The sequence below is a fragment of the Lagenorhynchus albirostris genome, chromosome 2, assembly GCF_949774975.1.
Source record: "Lagenorhynchus albirostris chromosome 2, mLagAlb1.1, whole genome shotgun sequence".
NCBI lineage: Eukaryota > Metazoa > Chordata > Mammalia > Artiodactyla > Delphinidae > Lagenorhynchus > Lagenorhynchus albirostris.
This window is the reverse complement of record NC_083096.1, coordinates 70,898,627-70,918,257: the sequence shown is the minus strand read 5'-3', so window position 1 is coordinate 70,918,257 and position 19,631 is coordinate 70,898,627. Positions and strand designations below refer to the sequence as shown.

Here is a 19,631-nt window from a genome sequence, read left to right as displayed (position 1 = left end):
ATTTTAAAATTGATAGTATTTATCAATTTTAAAATTGATAAATAAAAAAATAACTGCTGCAAACATTAATGATATCTCTGGCAAATCTTCTTTCATGTTTATTAAGAAGTAGCACCTATTCAGTTCATCAGCACTTGGTTATGTACTGGTCTTCAGAGGAAGAACCATCTCCTTCCAGACTTGACTCCATGCTCCCTGCATCCGTTCCGCATGCAGGTTGAAGGAGGGCCTCTAAAATATACAATATATCCCTAGATTCAGGAGAGTTTTAGTGGGCTGTGCACTGGTCAGCACCGGTCCCATCAGCCAGGAGGGCCAGGCTGATCACATGGGTAAAGAGTGGGGATAGGGGACTTCCCTGGTGGTCCAGTGGTTAAGATTTCGCCTTCCAGTGCAGGGGGTGTGGGTTCAATGCCTGGTCGGGGAGCTAAGATCTCACATGCCTTGCGGCAAAAAACCAAAACATAAAACAGAAGCAATATTGTAACAAATTCAATAAAGACTTTAAAAGTGGTCCACATCAAAAAAAATTAAAGAGTGGGGATACCCCCACTGCACAACTAGCCCAGGTCCAATTCTGGGAGCCACACCTCCAGGGAGACATTGGAAAACTCAAGCGTCCAGAAAAGAATGACCAGATGGTGAAAAGTCTGGAAACCTCATCATATGAGAAATGATTAAAGAAACTGGGCACGTTTAGCTGATAACAAAAAGCTCAGAAGGCCATTAGTTCTCCAATATTGGAAGGGCTCTCACGTAAGCCCTACTGTGTAAGTGAGGCCAATGGAACATGTCTTTGTGAGGCAAATACTGACTCACATGAATAATAGGATCTTCAAGCTGGAAGGAAACTTTGTGGTTACTCAGTTCAAGTTTTTCATTTCTCAGGTGGAAGACTGAGGCCCGAAGAGACTGTTACTCCCTAGAATCACATACCTAGTCAGTGGCAGTCAATCAGAATTAGCTTTAGGTTATCTAGATCAACCCAGCCCCTTACTCTGCCCCATACTCCCAGGGAAGAACTTCATAACAAAAGGAGAAATCCAAATATGAAGTGAGCTGTTCCAATGAATGTGCTTAATCAGAAACCATCTCAGAGCAATGCTATAGATCAGAGAATTTTCAGACTAGGTGGGAAGTTGCGTTAGATCAGGAATGACAAATATGTGGTACATATATCCAGACTTCCACCTTCCATGACCATGTCGAACGTGGAGAACTAATTATGACACAATTTTCCCACTGAGTTCACAACACTCAAGTAACTCTGACCAATTGACTGAGCGGGAAGCCAAGATGCTATTCCTGCCCTAGACAATCCGTAAGATCCTTCCAACGTTAAGAATGGATTATGGGGCTTCCCTGGTGGCGCAGTGGTTGAGAGTCCGCCTGCCGATGCAGGGGACACGGGTTCGTGCCCCGGTCTGGGAAGATCCCACATGCTGTGGAGCAGCTGGGCCCGTGAGCCATGGCCGCTGAGCCTGCATGTCCGGAGCCTGTGCTCCGCAACAGGAGAGGCCACAACAGTGAGAGGCCTGCGTACCAAATATATATATATATATATATATATATATATATATTTAAGAACAATGGGAAACTATTTTTGGATGCAAGCAACAGAAACCAACTCTGGTTCTAACTAAAGTGGGAGAAAGAATTTATTAGAAATTCGTGGGTAGCTCAGTGTCGTAGTCAACTTAAGCTGCTATAAAAGAATATGATATTCTAGGTGGCTTACAAACACCAGAAATTGATTTCTCATGTTTCTGGAGGCTGGGAAGTGCAAGATCAAGGCAACAGCAGATTCGGTGTCTGGTGAGAGCCAGACTTCCTGGTTCATAGACAGCTGTCTTCTTGCTGTGTCCTCACATGGCAGAAGGGGCAAGGGAGCTCTCTGGGGTCTGTTTTTAGGGGCACTAATTCTATTCCTGAGGACTCCATCCTCAGGACCTAATCACCTCCCAAAGATCTCACCTCCAAATATCATCACACTGGGAATTAGGTTTCAGCATATGAATTTTGGGGAACATAAATATTCAGTCTATAGCACTTAGAGAACCAAAGAAAACCCTGACCAACCAGGCCTTGGGAAGAACAAAGCCTGGTGGCCCTGGGGAATGCAAGCCTCAGGCCCCTTCCTTAGGGGCCACTGTGGGATAAATCTGCTCTGTTTTCTGTTCCCATGTTACTCAATGAAGATTAAAACTCTCAACAAAAGATTGAGCTGGCCTTAGCTCTGGGGCAAAGGGCCAGTTACTCCTACGCTACCAAGTTCTGGTATGAAACTCGAATAGTGGGATTCCCTGGTGGCACAGTGGTTAAGAATCTGCCTGCCAATACAAGGGACTCAGATTCGAGGCCTGGCCCCGGAAGATCCCACATGCCGCGAAGCAACTAAGCCCGTGTGCCACAGCTACTGAGCCTGAGCTCTAGAGCCCGCAAGCCACAACTACTGAGCCCATGTGCCACAACTACTGAAGCCTATGCACCTAGAACCCGTGCTCCACAGCAAGAGAAGCCACGACAATGAGAAGCCCGCACACTGCAACAAAGAGTAGCCCCTGCTCACCCCAACTAAAGAAAGCCCGCACACAGCAACGAAGACCCAACGCAGCCAATAAATAAATAAATAAATAAAATTTATATTAAAAAAAAGAAACTCCAATAGTCCAAAATTTCTGAATCTAAATCTAGACTTCCAGGCCATTTTGAAGGTATATGTGTCAAAGTAGGAGGACAGGACATGTTTTATGTAACAGTTTGTTAGCCTGATTTATCATTACAAAAGTTAAGGGCAGGCCTGAATATGGGGACCCCTCCCCCTGGACTTTTTTCTGTCATGATTCCCATCCACCTCCTGAACCTGAGACCCTCCCCCTGCCGCCCCATGATGAAGAGCAAGCCCCCAGCTCACACTGCAGACCAGAATCAAACTGTTCTGGAATCAAACGGGTACAACAGCCCCTGATTCCCTGCAGGACTGAGCCGTGCATCTCCAGCGTTCATCATTCAGCGTGTCTCTTGCAGGCAGCTACCGTGGCCAGAGACACAGGGAATACAGCTGTGAGTAGGGCAGATGGAGCTCTGCACCCAGGAAGCTTGCCATCTAGTTGGAGAGAGCAGCATGAAACAAATACACACAACGATGTAATTAAAATTATGCTAAGCTCTAGAGAGGAAAAGGACTGAAAATTGTGAGCAAGAATAATGAGGGAGCAGAATATAGCTGGTGCAGGGCAACCCCAATGTCTCCTCTGAGGAGGGATGTTCCCGCTGAGACTAGCAGGGACAGTAGTTAGTAAAGCAAAGTAGGGAGGCATGCTACGCTGAGGATGAGCATGCTGGGAAGACCTTCCGGAAAGACCTTGGCATATACGAACGTCTGAAGGAAGATCCCCATGGTCAGAGTTTAATGAGCAAGGCGGGCCCTGGGAGGAGAAAACAGCAGAGGTCAGATCATGCAGGGTCTGGTAGGACATGGTAAGATTTAAATTTTAATTCTAAATGTAAACGGAGGCCACTGAAGAGTTTTAAGAAGGGAAATGATATGATCAGACTTGCACTTTTGAAAGCTCGCTCTGGGGGCTGTGTGGAGAATGGATTGATGCGGGGAGAGTGTGAAAGCAGGAAGATGAAGTTAGTGCAGGGATCCTGGCAAGACACGGTGATAGCTTTGAACTGAGGTGCGCGAGGGCGGGGGCGGGGTGAAGAAGTGGATGATTCGAGAAATACCTAGGAGCTAGACTAGACAGGACTTTTAGTTATGGGAAGGGGGGTCTGGGCGGGGTCAGGAATGACACTGGGGCGTCTGACCTGAGTAACTAAGCAGGTGGAGGTGCCGCTTACCCAAACTGGAAATACAGAAAGAAGGGCAAATTTTAGGGGGAAGTTAAAAGTTAATTGGCCCTTAATTATCAGGGAACGGGACTTTAAAAGGAACGAGACATTTGGAGGCTGAACAATGTATTGGGTGGCATCATATGAAAATGGTCATTATTATAGGTTAAAAAATGCTCAAATATAGGCGATTTCATACGACCCAAACTAATAATTTAAATGTAAATCGATTTAAGGAAGAGAAGCCATCGATCCCTCTGCCCCAGTCCACTCCCACCCAGGACAGCTGTTTCATGCCTGTACCCAGTTAAGTTTTTACATTCAGCTCCAGAATTACATTCTAGACCCCCCAACATGAACCTGAGGTTGAAAGGGCTGCAAGACAGCTCGGGCAGAGGGGTCCTCCCACAGCACCCTCAGCGCCAACTGCCCCAGCAGATCCTGTCCTGGTCGGTTTCTCAGCCACCTGGCCTGAATCCTGCCTAGTCACCCCAGAGAACCCCTAAACATTCAGGACCCGAGGTTAATAATGGTGGGGCACACTAGAGCTGCCTCTCTGGCCATGAGGGGCCGTCCTTGACCCCAACACCCTCTGAATGCAACCCACACCCTCAGCATTCAGAGTCCCACCTAGTTGTCCAGGTGGAGCCCCGATGCTGTCTCAGGAGAGCCTTTCCAAGCAGAGGCCGTGTCATGGTCAGACAGAGAAGAGCGGCACATCAGTCACTCGAAAGGAGTCATCGTCAGACACCATGATTGTCCCATAGAGATAGGTCTCACCAGCCAGGTCAGAGACCCTGGGCCTCTCTCTGAGGCATCCTTTCGTGGGGGGACTTCCAGAGGAGCCGCCTCAGGGTCAGGCTGGCTGGGGAAAGGAGAGTCGTCGGCTATGCCTTGCTGGACGGTAAGGAGGGTGCAGCTTCCTGGGAATGGAAACCAGTGCCTGCCAGCAGGGGGCTCTCAGCCACAGAGCTGGAGGAGCACTAAAGCAGAGACTATCTGGCTACTCAGTGCTCTGGACTGGGAAGGTTTCTTATTCTTCCAAAGTGCCAATGGGTACTTAGGGGAGGGGAGGGCAGGGCTGAGAGTCAGAGGCAGCGAGGCAGCATGAATCAGGGCCTTGGGGTGGCGGTGTTCTCAGGCCAGCAGAGGAGTGTACTAGTGGTCTGCTGTGTCCCATCCCTTGAAGCTGTGGTCATCTAGCCATCACTGACTGCAGTGAACATCCTCTCCACTGACACACAGCCTCCTGTAAGACAGTCCAAGCACCCGGTTTGAGGGACACCCAAACATCCCATCACCAAGTTCCCTCTGCCTCGGGGACCAACATAGCTTAAATGCAGCCATCAGAGCACAGCCTCATTTCTGGAGGACTGAGTCATCTGAGTCCCTTACGCTAAAGAGAAGAGGAGGGTCAGGTAAGTCCCGGGAAGATGGAGAGGAAGTTGGAGTTCCGGACAGATGAGGCTTCATGGTCACTTTCAGTGAAAGAAATAAGGGCCCTCAGACTGGACCGTGGAGAAGGACACACCTCCCTTCACGCTCACCCCTACCACTTAGTGTGGAGCATACCAGCTGACACACACACCTCACCTCCCCTCTCCCCCAACCCCACCCTGGGAGGCCTTAAGATGGAGGTGACTCAGCAATTAGCAGCCCCATCTCACACCCTCCATTCCAGACAGGCCCAGATTTTGTCTGTCCCTGAACCTAACAAGCTCATGCACTTTGCCCCTTTTTGCAGGCTCTTCCCCTACCTCTCAGCCTAAAATATACTCTTAATCCACCTTGTTCTCCAATCAAATTTTCAAAGCCCAGCCCTAGGCACTCCTCCTCCCAGAAGACTTCCCTCAAGGAATCTCATAGCATCACCTCTCCTAGCCTTGCATGAAGCTGAATCAACAATCATGCGAATCATTCTTTAATTCTTCCAAATGGATTAATGGGCTCCCTAGGGAGGCTGGGAGCTCCTGGAAGGATCAGGTTTAATCCTGCAGTCCTACCACAGACACGCAGGAAGTGCATCGCCAAACATACTTGTGAACTAAATGGTTGATGCAGAAGTTGGGGACATAGAGGTGGAAGACATGTGACCATGTTTCAGACATCCCCTCAGTGAGGAAGCCAAAAGTCTCTGGTTGGGATATTCTATATCACCCCGGCTTCTCTGTTGAGACAAAGTGTAGGTGAACAAGGGAGGAAACAGGGAGATCCGTTGAGACACTGCTGCTGTAATCCATGCAAGAGATGATGGTGGCTGGGAGCCGTTAGGTGACAGTGGTGGAGGAGCGGATGTTCAGATTCTGGATCTAAGCAAGGTATAGCCAACAGGACTTCCTGACAGATTGGATGTTGTGGGGAGAGTGATGAGAGAAAGAAAGGTATTAAAGAAGGACAGAGTGGCCATCAACTGCAGTGGGCAAGGCAGTGGGGGCAGTAGCTTTGGGGAAGACCAGGGGCAGGGTTTGGGGCATGCTGAGTTTGAGGTGTCTGTTACACATCGAAGCAGTTATGGGAGTGTGCAATGTGGGAGAGAGGCCTGGCCTGGGTGCATAAATTCGGGTTTTGTAGGCATATCCATTTTATTTACTTATTTATGTATTTGGGGGTACACTATTCTTTTTTTTTTTTTTTTTTGCAGTATGCAGGCCTCTCACTGCCGTGGCCTCTCCCATTGTGGAGCACAGGCTCCGGATGCACAGGCTCAGCGGCCATGGCTCACGGGCCCAGCCGCTCCACGGCACGTGGTATCTTCCCGGACCGGGACACGAACCCACGTCCCCTGCATTGGCAGGCGGACTCTCAACCAATGCACCACCAGGGAAGCCCAATTTTTTTTATTAACATTTAAATTTCAAACAATGAGCTCAAGCTTATACTGGCCTTACATTTAGATTTGATATAAAGATCAATGGACAGGCAGCTTTGAGGGTACAATGTATTCAACAACTAGAGACAACCTAGGGTGTGGTATAACTATATATACTCAGGAGCACAAGTATAGGGACAAGCCATGTAATTGAAGGGAAAACCTCAGCCATTCAGGACTAAACAGAGGTCCTTGGGCATATCGATTTTAGCTGGATGGATAGATAGAAAGGTGGGGGGGCAGGTAGGAGATGATTCCCATCCTCATTCCTCACTTTTTCCGACTGAGTGTTCCATTCCTGGAACGGCTGATGGGTATTGAAAGGAAGGAATCCGATTTCCCCAAGGAACAATGTTATCATAGCAGATTAGACTCCTGCCCAAGAACCTGTTGCTCAGTTTTTTAATGGCAGTGATCAGAAGATGGTATTTCCACAAGTCCTTAATATACCAAATGGAAAGCCTTCATGCTGTACAGGAAAGAGCTTCCTAAGGAGCCTGTTAGTCAAAGGAACAGGGGCACCTTGAGCTGCTCAGTAGAGCCATGCCTGGAGTGTCCACTTGCCCCAGTCCAGGGAGGCCTGGAGCTTCAGTGGGAGCTTTCCCAGGTCCTGCATGACTCTGCTCATTGGCTGCCAGGCCCTTTCAGGGAGGGCAGTTTTCACATGTACATTTGAGAAGGATCTGGGGGGATATGTGTGGCTTTGTCCGCCATGTGCCACTGAAGTCATTACGGGCATTGGCTATTGTCACCCTAAGTTAGGAGAGGAGTATTTAGTCCAATCTTTATCCATCACACTAAGTTTAGGGAAGGTCAGCTCATGAAGAGATTCTGAACTCTCGAAGGGAGTAGATGTTGAGAAAAGAGGTGACACAGCCCTGCCCTCAGTGGAAGCCTAGTCTGATGGATATAAGAGGACGACAGGACATTCCCAGGACAGGGCAAAGATCACAAAGTAAACACCACTTCCCCTTATCTGGGAGCAGGGTAGAGACTAATCATAAAACAGGATACGGCCAGGCCACCTTTCTGAAGAACGGATGCTGGGTGAGAAAGAGGATGTGAGAGGGGGAGAGAGAGTTACAGGCAAGGAAAACAGCCTTGAGCAAGGGGCTGAGTCCCGCTGGGGGCTGGGTCTGGAGTCGGGGTTGGGAGCTGAATTGAATCCCAGCATCTGCAGAGCCAAGGAGATGAGCAAGTTCAGGCGAGTCAGGGCAGGAAGGGGAGGGGCCACAGGCTGAAGGTGGCATCCAGGCAGAAGAACGGGAGGTGCCCTGACCAAGGGCATCTGTAGGGCCTGATAGGCAGCAAGTGGGGCCTGTCGTCACTGAAGGAGCTCAGTTCCAAGGTGGAACTGATTCCCCCAAAAACGTTGAAGAAAATCTCTGTGCCCTCAGCTGGGAGGGTCTCTCCTCAGCTTTGGGAGAGCTGTGTGGAGACCCTGCTGGAGGGGCTGTCAGGTCAGTGCTCCATGGGGTGCTGCAGTGGGCACTGGGCCCAGTGGGCACACCCTGGTCCAAGGAGGGGCCTTGAGAATTCTCGCAGCTCATCCTCATGCCTGGCTCCGGACCCTGCCGAGCTTGTGTTTCAGGTGCTTCCTGTTATTATTAGTATCACCATTACTAAAGAGGACTGTCATCAATATTAATACATGCACGTGCCTCCCAGGATTCAGAAGCAAGGCCTGGTTCTCCTACTTTTCTAGTTGCTGCTTCCTGGGCTGCTTGACTCATCCCCCAGGTGGTGAGCCATCCCCAAATTCAATCCTAAGGCTTCATTCTCCTCACTCCCTCCCTGCCTTGGACCTCCCACTGCCTCAGCCTCCACCCCCCACCCCTGTGTGGTTAGATCTCTGCCTCCAGGCCTGCCCTCCTCTGGGAGATGAAATTACATTGAAGACTAGGGACTTGGGATCAACCATTCGCAGAGCCCCTACTATGTACCAGGCTCTGTAATAAGCACGTCACACAAAACAGCCCTATTACTATTCCATTTTAAAGATGAAGAAATTAAGGCTTTGGGAGCTTAATAATAACAAGGAATCTACGTTTGTCTGAATCCAAAACTGAGGACTTTTCTTTTGCATATGTGGGCATGACTAAATCACAAATATTTAGTACAAGTTTTCTTCCTCCCTCTTTTCCTTCTTTTCTCCCCAAGACACCCAGCATGGGCCCACCATCACCTCAAACTCAGCCACTATAAAAATGAGCTCGAAAGCTTCACTCCATCCTCCTCTGCTCAATGACCTGCCTTTGTCAAGGGCTTCAGTCTCCTCCTTAACAGTGTCCCATCCTGCTGTCCTTCTAAAATATAACCAGAAAAAATAAATTAATAAAAATATAAATTAAAAAAAATAAATAAAATAAAATACACCTGGGAAGACTGCTGAGGGCAATGGCCACAGAAGGGTGGCAGAAGACTATGTTGTCCTCCTCTCACTGGCAGGCACAAAGACCATGCCCATGCTTTTCCACCATCTCCCTGCCTGTACAGTTCCACATCTCTCAACGTTCTTTCCCTTTGCCATGTTTTTCCTCATCTAACTGCAAGGAACTGAATGGAGACAATTTTGTTCCCGTACACCGGGAATAAATGAAATGATTCCTCCAGGTGGGCTGGATAGACAAAGAGCGTAAACTCCAGAGACTCACCTGAGGCTCCCTTGGAGCAGAGGCTACAGGGATAAACCTCCAGACAGGTTGCTGCTTAAGTTGTGACTCTGGGTAATGAATTCTCAAAACTCCTTTGTTTCTAGTGAAGCATGGAAAAAAAAAAAAATTAATCCCTCTCCAGAGTCACACATTGTGACTGGGCCTAGAGTAACTGAAAGGTAACAGGGCAGCAAGGATAGTTATTCTACTAGGAGCACAGAAGAAAAATCACCGGGATTCCATACAGTCATGCTCTTGAGAATTTCAGGTTTAAGAGAAGATGACTAGAGAATTACTTCCTAAAACCTAAGCAAGAGGACTAGAGAAGGAACTGAGTCAAGAAGGACTCAGAATGTCCCTTGAGTAGATTTTCCAGGGTTGGATGCCCTGGGAGACCCATTCACGGAAATTCTGTGGATGCCAAGTTAGGTTTCTGATGGTTACCAAGGACATATAAATTATCTGAATAAGTTTTCATCGACCAGAGGAACTAGGATTCAGTTTCCGCAAGGCTGGGACACAAAAAGGCAGAACTAGGAAGTGGGATGAAGACAACTGACTTGGTGCTGTCTGTGTCTCTCTGGAAAAATGAGAAAAATCAAGACTGAACTTAAGATTCCCTCTCTATTTATTTATTTACTTTTGGCCGTGTTGGGTCTTTGCTGCTGCGCGCAGGTTTTCTCTAGTTGCAGCGAGCTGGGGCTACTCTTCGTTGCAGTGTGCGGGCTTCTCATTGCAGTGGCTTCTCTCGTTGCAGAGCACGGGCTCTAGGTGTGCAGGCTTCAGTAGTTGTGGCATGTGGGCTCAGTAGTTGTGGCTTGTGGGCTCAGTAGTTGTGGCTTGTGGGCTCAGTAGTTGTGGCTTGTGGGCTCTAGAGCGCAGGCTCAGTAATTGTGGCGCACGGGCTTGGTTGCTCCGCGGCAGGTGGGATCTTCCCTGACCAGGGCTCGAACCCGTGTCCCCTGCATTGGTAGGCAGATTCTTAACCACTGCGCCACCAGGGAAGCCCCAAGATTCCCTCTCTTGAAGCAACATTTGTGTATACAGCCTTCTGCCTGCTTGGGGACGTACGTGGTCTGCCTAAGTTTTGCAAGCCAATCATTAAATGCTGCCATTATTAAAATTTAAACTATATCAATTTACAGTTAAGTGAATTCTTCTGAGACACAGGAGATAAGTACTCAAAATTCATCCCTTCCTAATTAGTTTCTATAGTTCATGATTGTCTCAGGTCTTGAGGTTATTTACTTCGGCAGGGATGGTGTGTTACTGCACATTTCTCACGATTCCACACCGGGACATCACGCTGGTAGCCTGAAAGCAGCCATGATAGGAGAATTTTATTCAGGGAAATAGCACATGATACACATCAGGGCTTCCCAGCCCCCTATACCCTCAACCTCACTCCCAAAGCCACTGGTAAACATTTACCACCAGAAATTGTTCTCCTCTAACACTGACAAGATTTCACGCAGGAGAAATGAAAAAAGGTCAAGGTGTCCCTGAAGCAAAACCTTAGAAGCAGAAACTTCCCTCCCTCCTCACCCAGAGGTGATAAGTGCAGTGATAATTTAGTTAGGGATTCGGGAACTCCCCTGGCTTCTCTGTTGAGTCACCCTGCCAAAAGTTGTTTGCAGAGTCTCTCTAAAATCTCTTACGGCTCTTTAATGAGCTTTTCTTGCCAGAGCCTCGCTGTTCTCACCTTTCAAAGGAAGGCTAAGTCTGAGCCCAGCTCCCTGGTTGCTAGAATGGGGAAGATGATGTCATTCAACACAACCTGTACAGCTGACTGACTCTGTCCCTCACCTCCTTGCAGAAAGCTGAGCTGGAGGCTCCTCAGACTGGGAGAGCCCTCCCCAAGTCACCCTATTCAATCCCCTGCCTTAGGGCAAAAGTGTGCCAGGCCCAGCGCCCTGCTTGAAGCTCTAACTATTTTTTTTTTTTTTTTTTTTTTGCGGTACGCGGGCCTCTCACTATTGTGGCTTCTCCCGTTGCGGAGCACAGGCTCCGGATGCACAGGCCCAGCGGCCATGGCTCACGGGCCCAGCCGCTCCGCGGTATGTGGGATCTTCCCAGATCGGGGCACGAACCCAGGTCCCCTGCATCAGCAGGTGGACTCTCAACCACTGCGCCACCAGGGAAGCCCAAAAGCTCTAACTATTTACGAACAAATCATCCTATAGGTGCTCATAAATGTTTCCAAATAAATGAGGGGATGGATGGTTCCTGCAGTTCTGTTCCCCTCACTGCTTAATCCCCTTACCCGCTGTATCCCCACCCATCCTCAATAATCCCCACCTCCCCGCCCTCACTCCAAGACGTTTGTTCCTGGCTCCCTCTGTCCCATCATCATCTCCACTTTCTCTTCCCAAGCTCTATCAAGGCAGAACCAGAGATGCCATCACGCTTTTGCAAATAACCAAGCCAACCAGAAGGGTTTCCTAGTTATGTACAACCAAGCAGGGTTTGGGGGCTTCCTCTGTCAACAAACTCTGAGGTCCATCCATACCCCACACTTCACCTGGCCACAGGGTAGAAGCAGAAAGAATTAGGAAGCCCGGCTTCTCCTCAAGAGAAGAAGAGGCAAAAAGAAAAGGAAATGCCTAGGCTCTCAACAGGCAGATGGCAACAGGGCAGAGGCAGGTAGAACAGAGTGACCTTCAAGTACTATGCTCTTCAGAAGACCCTCAACCCCTAGACTAGGCGTCGGTCCATTTTTTTGCCTGTTGCAGTCATCCTGTATGGAGTACAGCCACTTGGTCCACTAGAGGCAGCTGAATTGGAAATGTGATGCTTAGGACTCCCTAAGAGTAGAACTTGGACCAAGGGATAAAAACTATGTGGGGTCCAAAATTGGGTTGAAAAGGAGAAATATGGATATATCTCTGACCCAAATGGACTGCTTTGGGAGGTAGTGAGATGCCACTGCAGGTATTCAAGAAGAGGTCTTTTGTCAAGAAAATATCTTTTGTCAGGCATGCAGTAGAAGGAATCCAAATGTCAAAGAAAAAGCCTGATGTCCCAGAGTCAGACATGCCTGGATCAAAACCTGTTATTACATTTGTGGCCTTGGTTAAGATAACTAGATCCTCTGAGCTTCAGTTTCTCCATCTATATAATGGATACTGCACCTCACAGGATTAAAGTAAGGATTAAATTAGACAAAATATGGGAAAGTACCTGGAATTCAGAGGGTACCCAATAAATGTCAATCCCCCTTCCATTAAAAAAGGGACTAGGTTAGATGAATTTGGTCTTTCTACCCCCAGAGTATGACTCTGAAACCCTTCCCGGTTTTTGAGAAGGATGGCATACATCTGGGAGAGATAAGGAAGTCAAGATTTCGTAGGTAAGGAGAGAAGGAAGGACGATGCTGAGAATGGTCAGGGAATATTCAGAGAGGTCATCCCTGCCAGTACCTTGTTTCCTTTCTTTTGATTTCTGGAATAAAAGAGAAAAGTGGGATTCTGGATTTAAAATCAAGCCTGAGGAGTCTCAGTTTCCCCATCTGCATAGGGAAGGAATAGGATTAGACAGCCCCTTCCAGCTCTAACTGTTCCCGATCTAAGGAGGGGGAGGGGGGAAATGGTGCAGAAATGATGCGGGACGACAGAGGGAGCAACGCCCCCCCCACATCCCTGAGCAGGGCCCACCACCCTGACCCCATGCCCAACCCGCCGTGGAACCACAGTCACCTCAGTCTCGAGTCTTACATTTTCTTTATTGTGCTAACACTGCCGTCTCGGAGCTCAGGCCTCACACGCACAGTTCAGTCCAGACCCCCACCCACCCGGCCCCCGGGTCTCTCTTCCTTGGCTGGGGACACCTGGTCTCCGGCCTCCAGCGCTCTCGGACACTTCCTCCTCCCTCCCTCTGCCCGAGCCTCAGGGCCGCGGGGATGCGGAGAGGGCCGAGATGGTCTCTATTCCCTCCCCCTCCCCCTTTAGGGGAGGAGGCGCAGCCGCCCAACTCAGCTCCCGAGGGAAACTCTTCCAGGCCCCCTGCCGCCAGGCGGCCCTAGGCAGACGAGGTCGGCGCCGGCCCGAGCGCGTCCCCAGGTGCAGGCAAAGAGCCCGCACCCTCCTCCTGGCCGGGCAGGAGCCGGGCGCCGCGCGCTCACACCAGGAGGCCATCCTTGCACGGCAGCGGCCCCTCGGCGGCGCAGGCGGCTGGCTCTGCACTCTGGACCTTGACGTAGACCCGGGACTGGTCCGCTTTGCAGTCTAGAGCGGCGGCGGCGGCGCTGGACGCCAGGGCCAAGTCCTCGGGGCCTTCGCAGTGAGGAGGCGCGTATTTGAGGCTCAGAGAGTGCCTGATCTTCTGCATCGGGTACCCCAAGATGTGGGTAACGCTGCTGCCGCGCCTTTTGGCCTTGCACCCGGGCGCCACGTCGTCCTCTCTGTGGAAAACAGCAGGCGCGCGGGTGAGCGGGCTCCTCCGCCGCGCGGCGTGGGCACGGCCTGGGCAGAGCCGGGGGCTCTTGGCAACCTCTCCTCTCCCGCGCCTCCCTCCGCCTCCCCTCGCCTCTCAACCTCAGCCTCGACCTACTCTTTTCTCTGCCTCTTCCTGGGCCAGCGACCCCGCAGGACTCCCGGGGGCACCATCCCCACCCTCCAGACAGGGCTTGTCCACACGTGTCCGGACAGCCCACGGTAGGCAGGCAGCCCCATCCAGGCGCCCTCCACTCCCCTTCTGAGCTTTTCGCAGGACCACCGGCTCGGATAGAGAGGTCACCTTGGAGATCCAGAAGGAGCTGCTTTCCCTGTCCTTTCCTTAACTAACCTTGACCTTGCCCACCCCCCTTCTCCTCACCTGCCTCTTAATCTTCTCCCTCTTTTCCTCCATACCCAGGGCATTGCAATCATTAGCACTGCTAGTCTTGTTCTATTTTTATTTCTAGTTTGTTTCTAATATAAGTTATTAGCGCTATTATTTATATTAATTAACTCTTCTTAAGTAAGCATGTCCAAGAGTTCTCACCGGTGCAATACAGGGGAAAAGTGAGAAAATACATACAGGCCCTGCCCTGCAGGAGCTTACAGTCTAGATAAGACAGACAGACAGGTGCAAAGACAGGAGGGAGATGGAGGGCAGGGAAGCAGAAGTGAAGACTGGACATGGGAAGGGGGAGAGAGAAAAAACATACGACGAGTGGCTGGTCAACATGCTGGGGTCCCAGCACTCCATGGCGATGGCAGGCAGGGTTGGGGTGGGGATCCCAGCCAGCCGGTGGCAGGCAGGGGTGAGAAGGGGCAGGGCGCCAGCCCCCTGCAGCACAGCAACAGGCATCAGATTTTACCTGATATCATTAGGCAAGTCGCAGCAGGCATTTCTGCGGACCTGGCTACGGCAGCAGAAGGCACCGCGGGGCCCCCTGCAGCAGCAGCGGACGAGCCCCCAGATGCCCAACATCAGGCAACCCAGCAAGAGTAAACAGCCCAGCACTATGCCAATGATTATTCCTATGTGCGCGACTCCTGGGGAGAGAAATAAAGATTAGTCAGGCTTTCTGCAGACTGACAGATGCCTGGCTAACCAGGAGTTGCAGGGGCAGGGTGTCTGTGGGAAAGAGGATGGGGGACCCAGGGGATCTCAGGGCCCCTGGACACACAGGGAGGAATATATGGAGAGATGCAAGTTAACCCCTCATGTCTGCATGTTTCTCCTAGGGCTTCCCAGCTGCCCCTGGCAGAGCTATGCACTGATGGCAGTGGGAAGGCAGAGCCAGTTGAGGCTCCAATATACAGCACAAGTTTCTCCAGTCCAACCCTCCCAGCCACGGGGCCTCCAGGGCCACTGCCCCTGCACCCACCTGAGACCTTCACCTCCACCACACATACGCTGTGGCCTGCATGGTTGGCCACTGTGCACTGGTACAGCCCATTATCCTTGTGGGAGAGATGCAGCAACACCAGCTCACCGTGGCTCATGCCTGAAACTGAAGGAGCATCAGAGAGCTATGGTGAGGCCGAGGGGCCTGGTCTCTGAGAGCTTCACCCCAGCCTAGACCACTGCAGGGTGGGGCATGGAAGGAGGGAAGGGTGTGCGCACACACACAGGTCCACCCCACTCTCCAGGTGAGTCACCTTCTCCCTGCTGAAACAGAGAGGCAAGGAAGGGACCCTTTCCCAGCAACAGGAGAGAAACCATGAATTCACTCTGTGACCTTAGGGAAATATGTCCCCTCCCTGAGCCCTGGTCTCCTCATTTGTACAGCGAGTACAGGGTTACACCAGAGGAAGTCTAAGGTCTCTTCCAGCTCTGCTAGTCTTTGATTGTGAGTACTAGGCAGCTTCTGCCTGTGCTAGAAGCTTTATACACCTCATCCATTTAATCCGTACCTGCCCCTGGAAGATAGACATTATCATTCCCTTTTCATATACTGTAGAATGAAACTAAGGCACAGAGAGGTGAAGCCACTTGCCTGGGTCTTGTAGCCAGTTATGGTCCAGCCAGGATTCAAGCCCAGCTCTACCTCAGACCATGCTCTTTCCAAATTAACCATACTGCTTTCAACGGACTCTCCCCTTTTGCCTCCTCTTCCCTCCATAGCAGCTTCTGGAACAGGCTCACAGGAGGGGTCTCCCACAGCGGTTTTATGTTTGACTTGGCGCCACTGATGAACCAGGGAAGCCCCAGCGGGACCCAGCGTCCCAATCTTCCCCTCTCCCCGGGTCCCCTCACCTTGACTTATGGAGCTGAAGGACTCGTCGTAGGAGAACTCAGACTGGAAGGTGTCCTGGGACTGGTAGGAACTGGCACGGTAGGGGTGGGCGCTCCACCTGATCCTGTTCCACTTGTAGGTGAAAGGCGGGCTGCCCCCACTGACGAAGCACTTCAGCACCACGTCGTGGCCGTATGACATGTGGCCCTCCATCCAGCACTTGGGCTCCACAGGCCGTGCTGCAGGGGAGGGGGCAGTTGTGAGCCAGGGTCCAGCCAAGAGGCAGAGCCAGGCTCAGGGTGGCCAAGCCGCCCTTGGCTCTGACGTCTGGGGAAGAGGAGCTCAGAGGAGTTTGGTCATACCTGCGACAGTGATGATGACCGTCCGGGTGGCCACGGTGGTCTTCTTCACCCGGCACTCATAGATAGCTGCGTCGGATATCTGCAGGTTCGAGAGGTTGATAGAGGCATCGTACTGGCTGGGATCTGGGGCTGCAAAGTGGACCCTCTGCTGCAGATCGGGGAGGTCGCCATGGTTGGCCCTCTTGTCCCCGTAACTAAGGAACTGTGAAGAGAAGAAAACAGAGATGGTGAGACAGGGAGAGCCAAGGAAGGCCCTGTGGTTTGGCTGTCTTGGGCAATGCACTGAACTTTTCTGAGACTCCGCTTTCTCAGCTGAAAAATGGGAACAATGATGCCTGATCCACTGACTTTTAACAGAATGTGTGAGATCAGATGAGATCAAGCACTCTCTGCCTAACGTCTACCTTCCAGGGGCCTGTGAGGATTAAATGGGATGAGGTGTATAAAGCTGCTGGTACACAGAGCAGCTGACTGGTACTCAAAATCAAAGACTATCATCGGAGCTGGAAGTATATTGTCTGGGCCAGGACAGTGCCTCGTCTTCCCTTTGGAGTGGGGTGGGAGGAAGCTGACTCACTGGCTGACTTGATCGGTGATTACAGAGCTCCTCCCTGTTCCCTCATTCTCTGAGAAGTCTTGGGGGAAGTTCAAGGCCTCGGTTTTCTTATCTGCCCTGCTTTTCCCCTCAGGGTGCTGGCTGCCCAACAGGTAGATACCATGAAGTGTAGAGTAAGGGGAATCCTGTGCCCAGCACCTACCACTTTCTCCCGACGTGAGGGTTCTGGGTTGACCTGCATCCACTCAATGCCCAGCTCATCAGAACCAGAGTCCTCAGGGTCCAGGATGTAGGGGCAGTTCAGTCTCACGCTGTCACCTTCTGCCAGGTTCAGGACTTCTTTTGCATTCCCACCGATCCGCACAGCGGGCAGCAGTGCTAGGACACAGGCAGGGCAGATGGGGTAAGGGGAGCAGGACCAGGGCTTGGGTGGCCAGCTTCAGCCCCCCTCCCTCCACCATTCCTGTCAGTGGCGACCCAGGGCTCAGTGAGGGTTCCACAACGAGGAGGGGCTGCTCTGAGCGTGTGCATAGGTGTGTGCGTGAATTGATAGACGCATGTCTATGCAGACTTGTGTAAGCATGTCTCTATTGTACGATTGTGTAGGGTTGCATCTATACAGTTTGTATATATATATAGCTGTTAAGAATGCTTGTATGGGGGACTTCCCTGGTGGTCCAGTGGTTAAGACTTCGCCTTTCAATGCATTGGGTTCGGGTTTGATCCCTGGTCGGGGAGCTGAGATCCCACGTGTCTCGCGGCCAAGGAACCGCGACATAAACATAAAACAGAGTGATATTGTAACAAATTCAATAAAGACTTTAAAAACAGTCCACATCAAAAAAATCTTAAAAAAAAAAAAAGAATGCTTGTATGTTTGCACAATTGTGTATCCATGTATGGGTGTATACACATATGTACATTGCATGTTTACGAGTGTTTGTGGCTGCTTATGTGTACTGTAGGGAGATTCACACACATGACCAGGTAGAGTGTCTGCTTATATATTTACATGACAGCGCGTGTGTGTGCATGTGTGTGTGCGTGTGTGTGTGTGTGTGTGTGTGTGTGTGTGTGTGTACAGGCACATGGAGCACATAGAGTTGTTAAGTGCTCTGATGGAAGAGGCTTGTTGGTTAAAAGCCACCTCTGTCTGGGCCAAGTGAGGTGATCATGTTTAGAGGCAGGAGGATGGACACCGTGGCCCCTGGAGTCCCTTTCCAGCCCAAGGAGCAGGAGAATGCGTATGTCTCTGTGTGTCTGTGTATGACAGCGTGTGTCTCTGGCTGTATGCCCGTGTGACAGTGAGTGCCTGGCTGTGTAAGTGCTCTGAGTGATAGTGCGTGCCTGTGCGTGACTGTGACCGGGAGCCTAGCTGGGTCTGTGTGTGATAGTGAACGATGGTGCTGGGACCATGGCCACACGCATCTGTAGGACTGGTGAGCCTCGCGTGAAGGCGTGTGGCATTGTGCGCTTTGCGTCCTTCCCCTTGTGTGATCGTGTGGCCACCTCCACATGCTCGCTCCAGTTGGGGCCCCTCCCGCTACTGCCAGCCTCAGTCGCACTGAGTCAGCCTGGGATGAAGAGCCAGGATCTGGAAGCTCAGGAGTGATCTCTCCCTCCCTAACCTGAAGCCCCAGGCAAGTGCTAGCCCCAACCGGTTGGACCCAGAGAGGAATATGAAGGTGGAGGTGTGCCCAGGGCCCCAACCCTGGCTGGGCCGGCAGCATGCCACCTCCCAGCCTCCTGCAATCCTCCCTCTGCCGGCCCCTCCCCCAGCCTGGCTCACTCTCCTCCTGTGAGAGGCAGCAAGTCCTTTGGAGCCCCAGCCCTTGGTCTCAGCAACTCATCGTGCTCTGCCCTTCTCTGGCTCTCTCCTGGGACCACCTTCACACTTGGAGAGCATCTCACACACACAGTTGCACACTGTCACAGCCAAAGAGATCAACACATAGACACACTCTTATAAGCCTTCAAAATGCAGATACCTACCTATGCAGTCCCACCTTCTCACACACACACACTGTCGAATCCATACAGACACACAAACACAAGTGCGCATTAATCCAGAAGACACACCCGCTGTGCACACTTAGAGCCCCGCATGTGTATTCATGCAAGACCAGACATACCTGCAGAAGCTTAGTCTGGTTCTAGAGAGCCAGCAGGCACCCTTTCAACACCCCTAACAACTCAGGCATCACTGAACCTGCCCCTCGGAATCCTGGCTGGGCCGTCAGCCATGTCCTAACCCCCGCTAGGCTCCAGGTTAACCCAGAGCAGGCAGGCTAGCTGCTGGGGGCTTTAACGGGACCTGGTGATGCCTCCTCCAGCGCCAGGCCAAGCTAACACCAGCCCACTCCTGAGATAAGGATCCTGATGCCATCTGCCAGGTCCTGGGCTGTCACAAGGCAAACCACGAATGAGCCAGAGCTCAGCAGAGAGCAGAGGCCCCACCCTGGGGAAGGACTGCCGAAAGCAACCCACAACAAGAGAATAATGGTCTCCATGCCCTGGGAGCCAGCCGGACAGGAAGGTAAGTATTCCGGGAAGGGGGCTTGAGAAGGAAGGACAGGCTGGAAGAGGGTGCCTCCACCCTGCACTAGGCAGAGTGTCTGCCCTTGTCCCAGGCCAGGGAGCCTCACCCTAGCCTTTCCGACTCCCTAAAAGCTTTCTCAACCTCCTGCCA

The 19,631-nt window shown here is 51.3% G+C and overlaps 1 protein-coding gene across 5 annotated transcripts in view; it reads right to left on the bottom strand.

The window, feature by feature from the left end:
* VSIG8 (V-set and immunoglobulin domain containing 8) overlaps nt 1–19,631 on the bottom strand; it is a 29,730-nt gene that overhangs the window by 8,604 nt on the left and 1,495 nt on the right. The window contains exons 2-8 of one of the 5 annotated variants that reach the window (XM_060135495.1): nt 17,145–17,320; nt 16,387–16,588; nt 16,045–16,263; nt 15,173–15,298; nt 14,660–14,837; nt 9,361–9,460; nt 116–231 (exon numbers count right to left, since the gene is read on the bottom strand). In XM_060135495.1, the coding sequence (XP_059991478.1) occupies nt 139–231; nt 9,361–9,460; nt 14,660–14,837; nt 15,173–15,298; nt 16,045–16,263; nt 16,387–16,588; nt 17,145–17,320 (1,094 nt within the window). In that variant the 3' untranslated portion in view covers nt 116–138. Of the gene's footprint in view, nt 1–86; nt 232–8,832; nt 9,013–9,360; nt 9,461–9,970; nt 10,675–12,779; nt 13,760–14,659; nt 14,838–15,172; nt 15,299–16,044; nt 16,264–16,386; nt 16,589–17,144; nt 17,321–19,631 lie in introns of those variants that run through there. The other 4 variants (XM_060135505.1, XM_060135489.1, XM_060135479.1 and 1 more) reach the window with 4 other exon arrangements.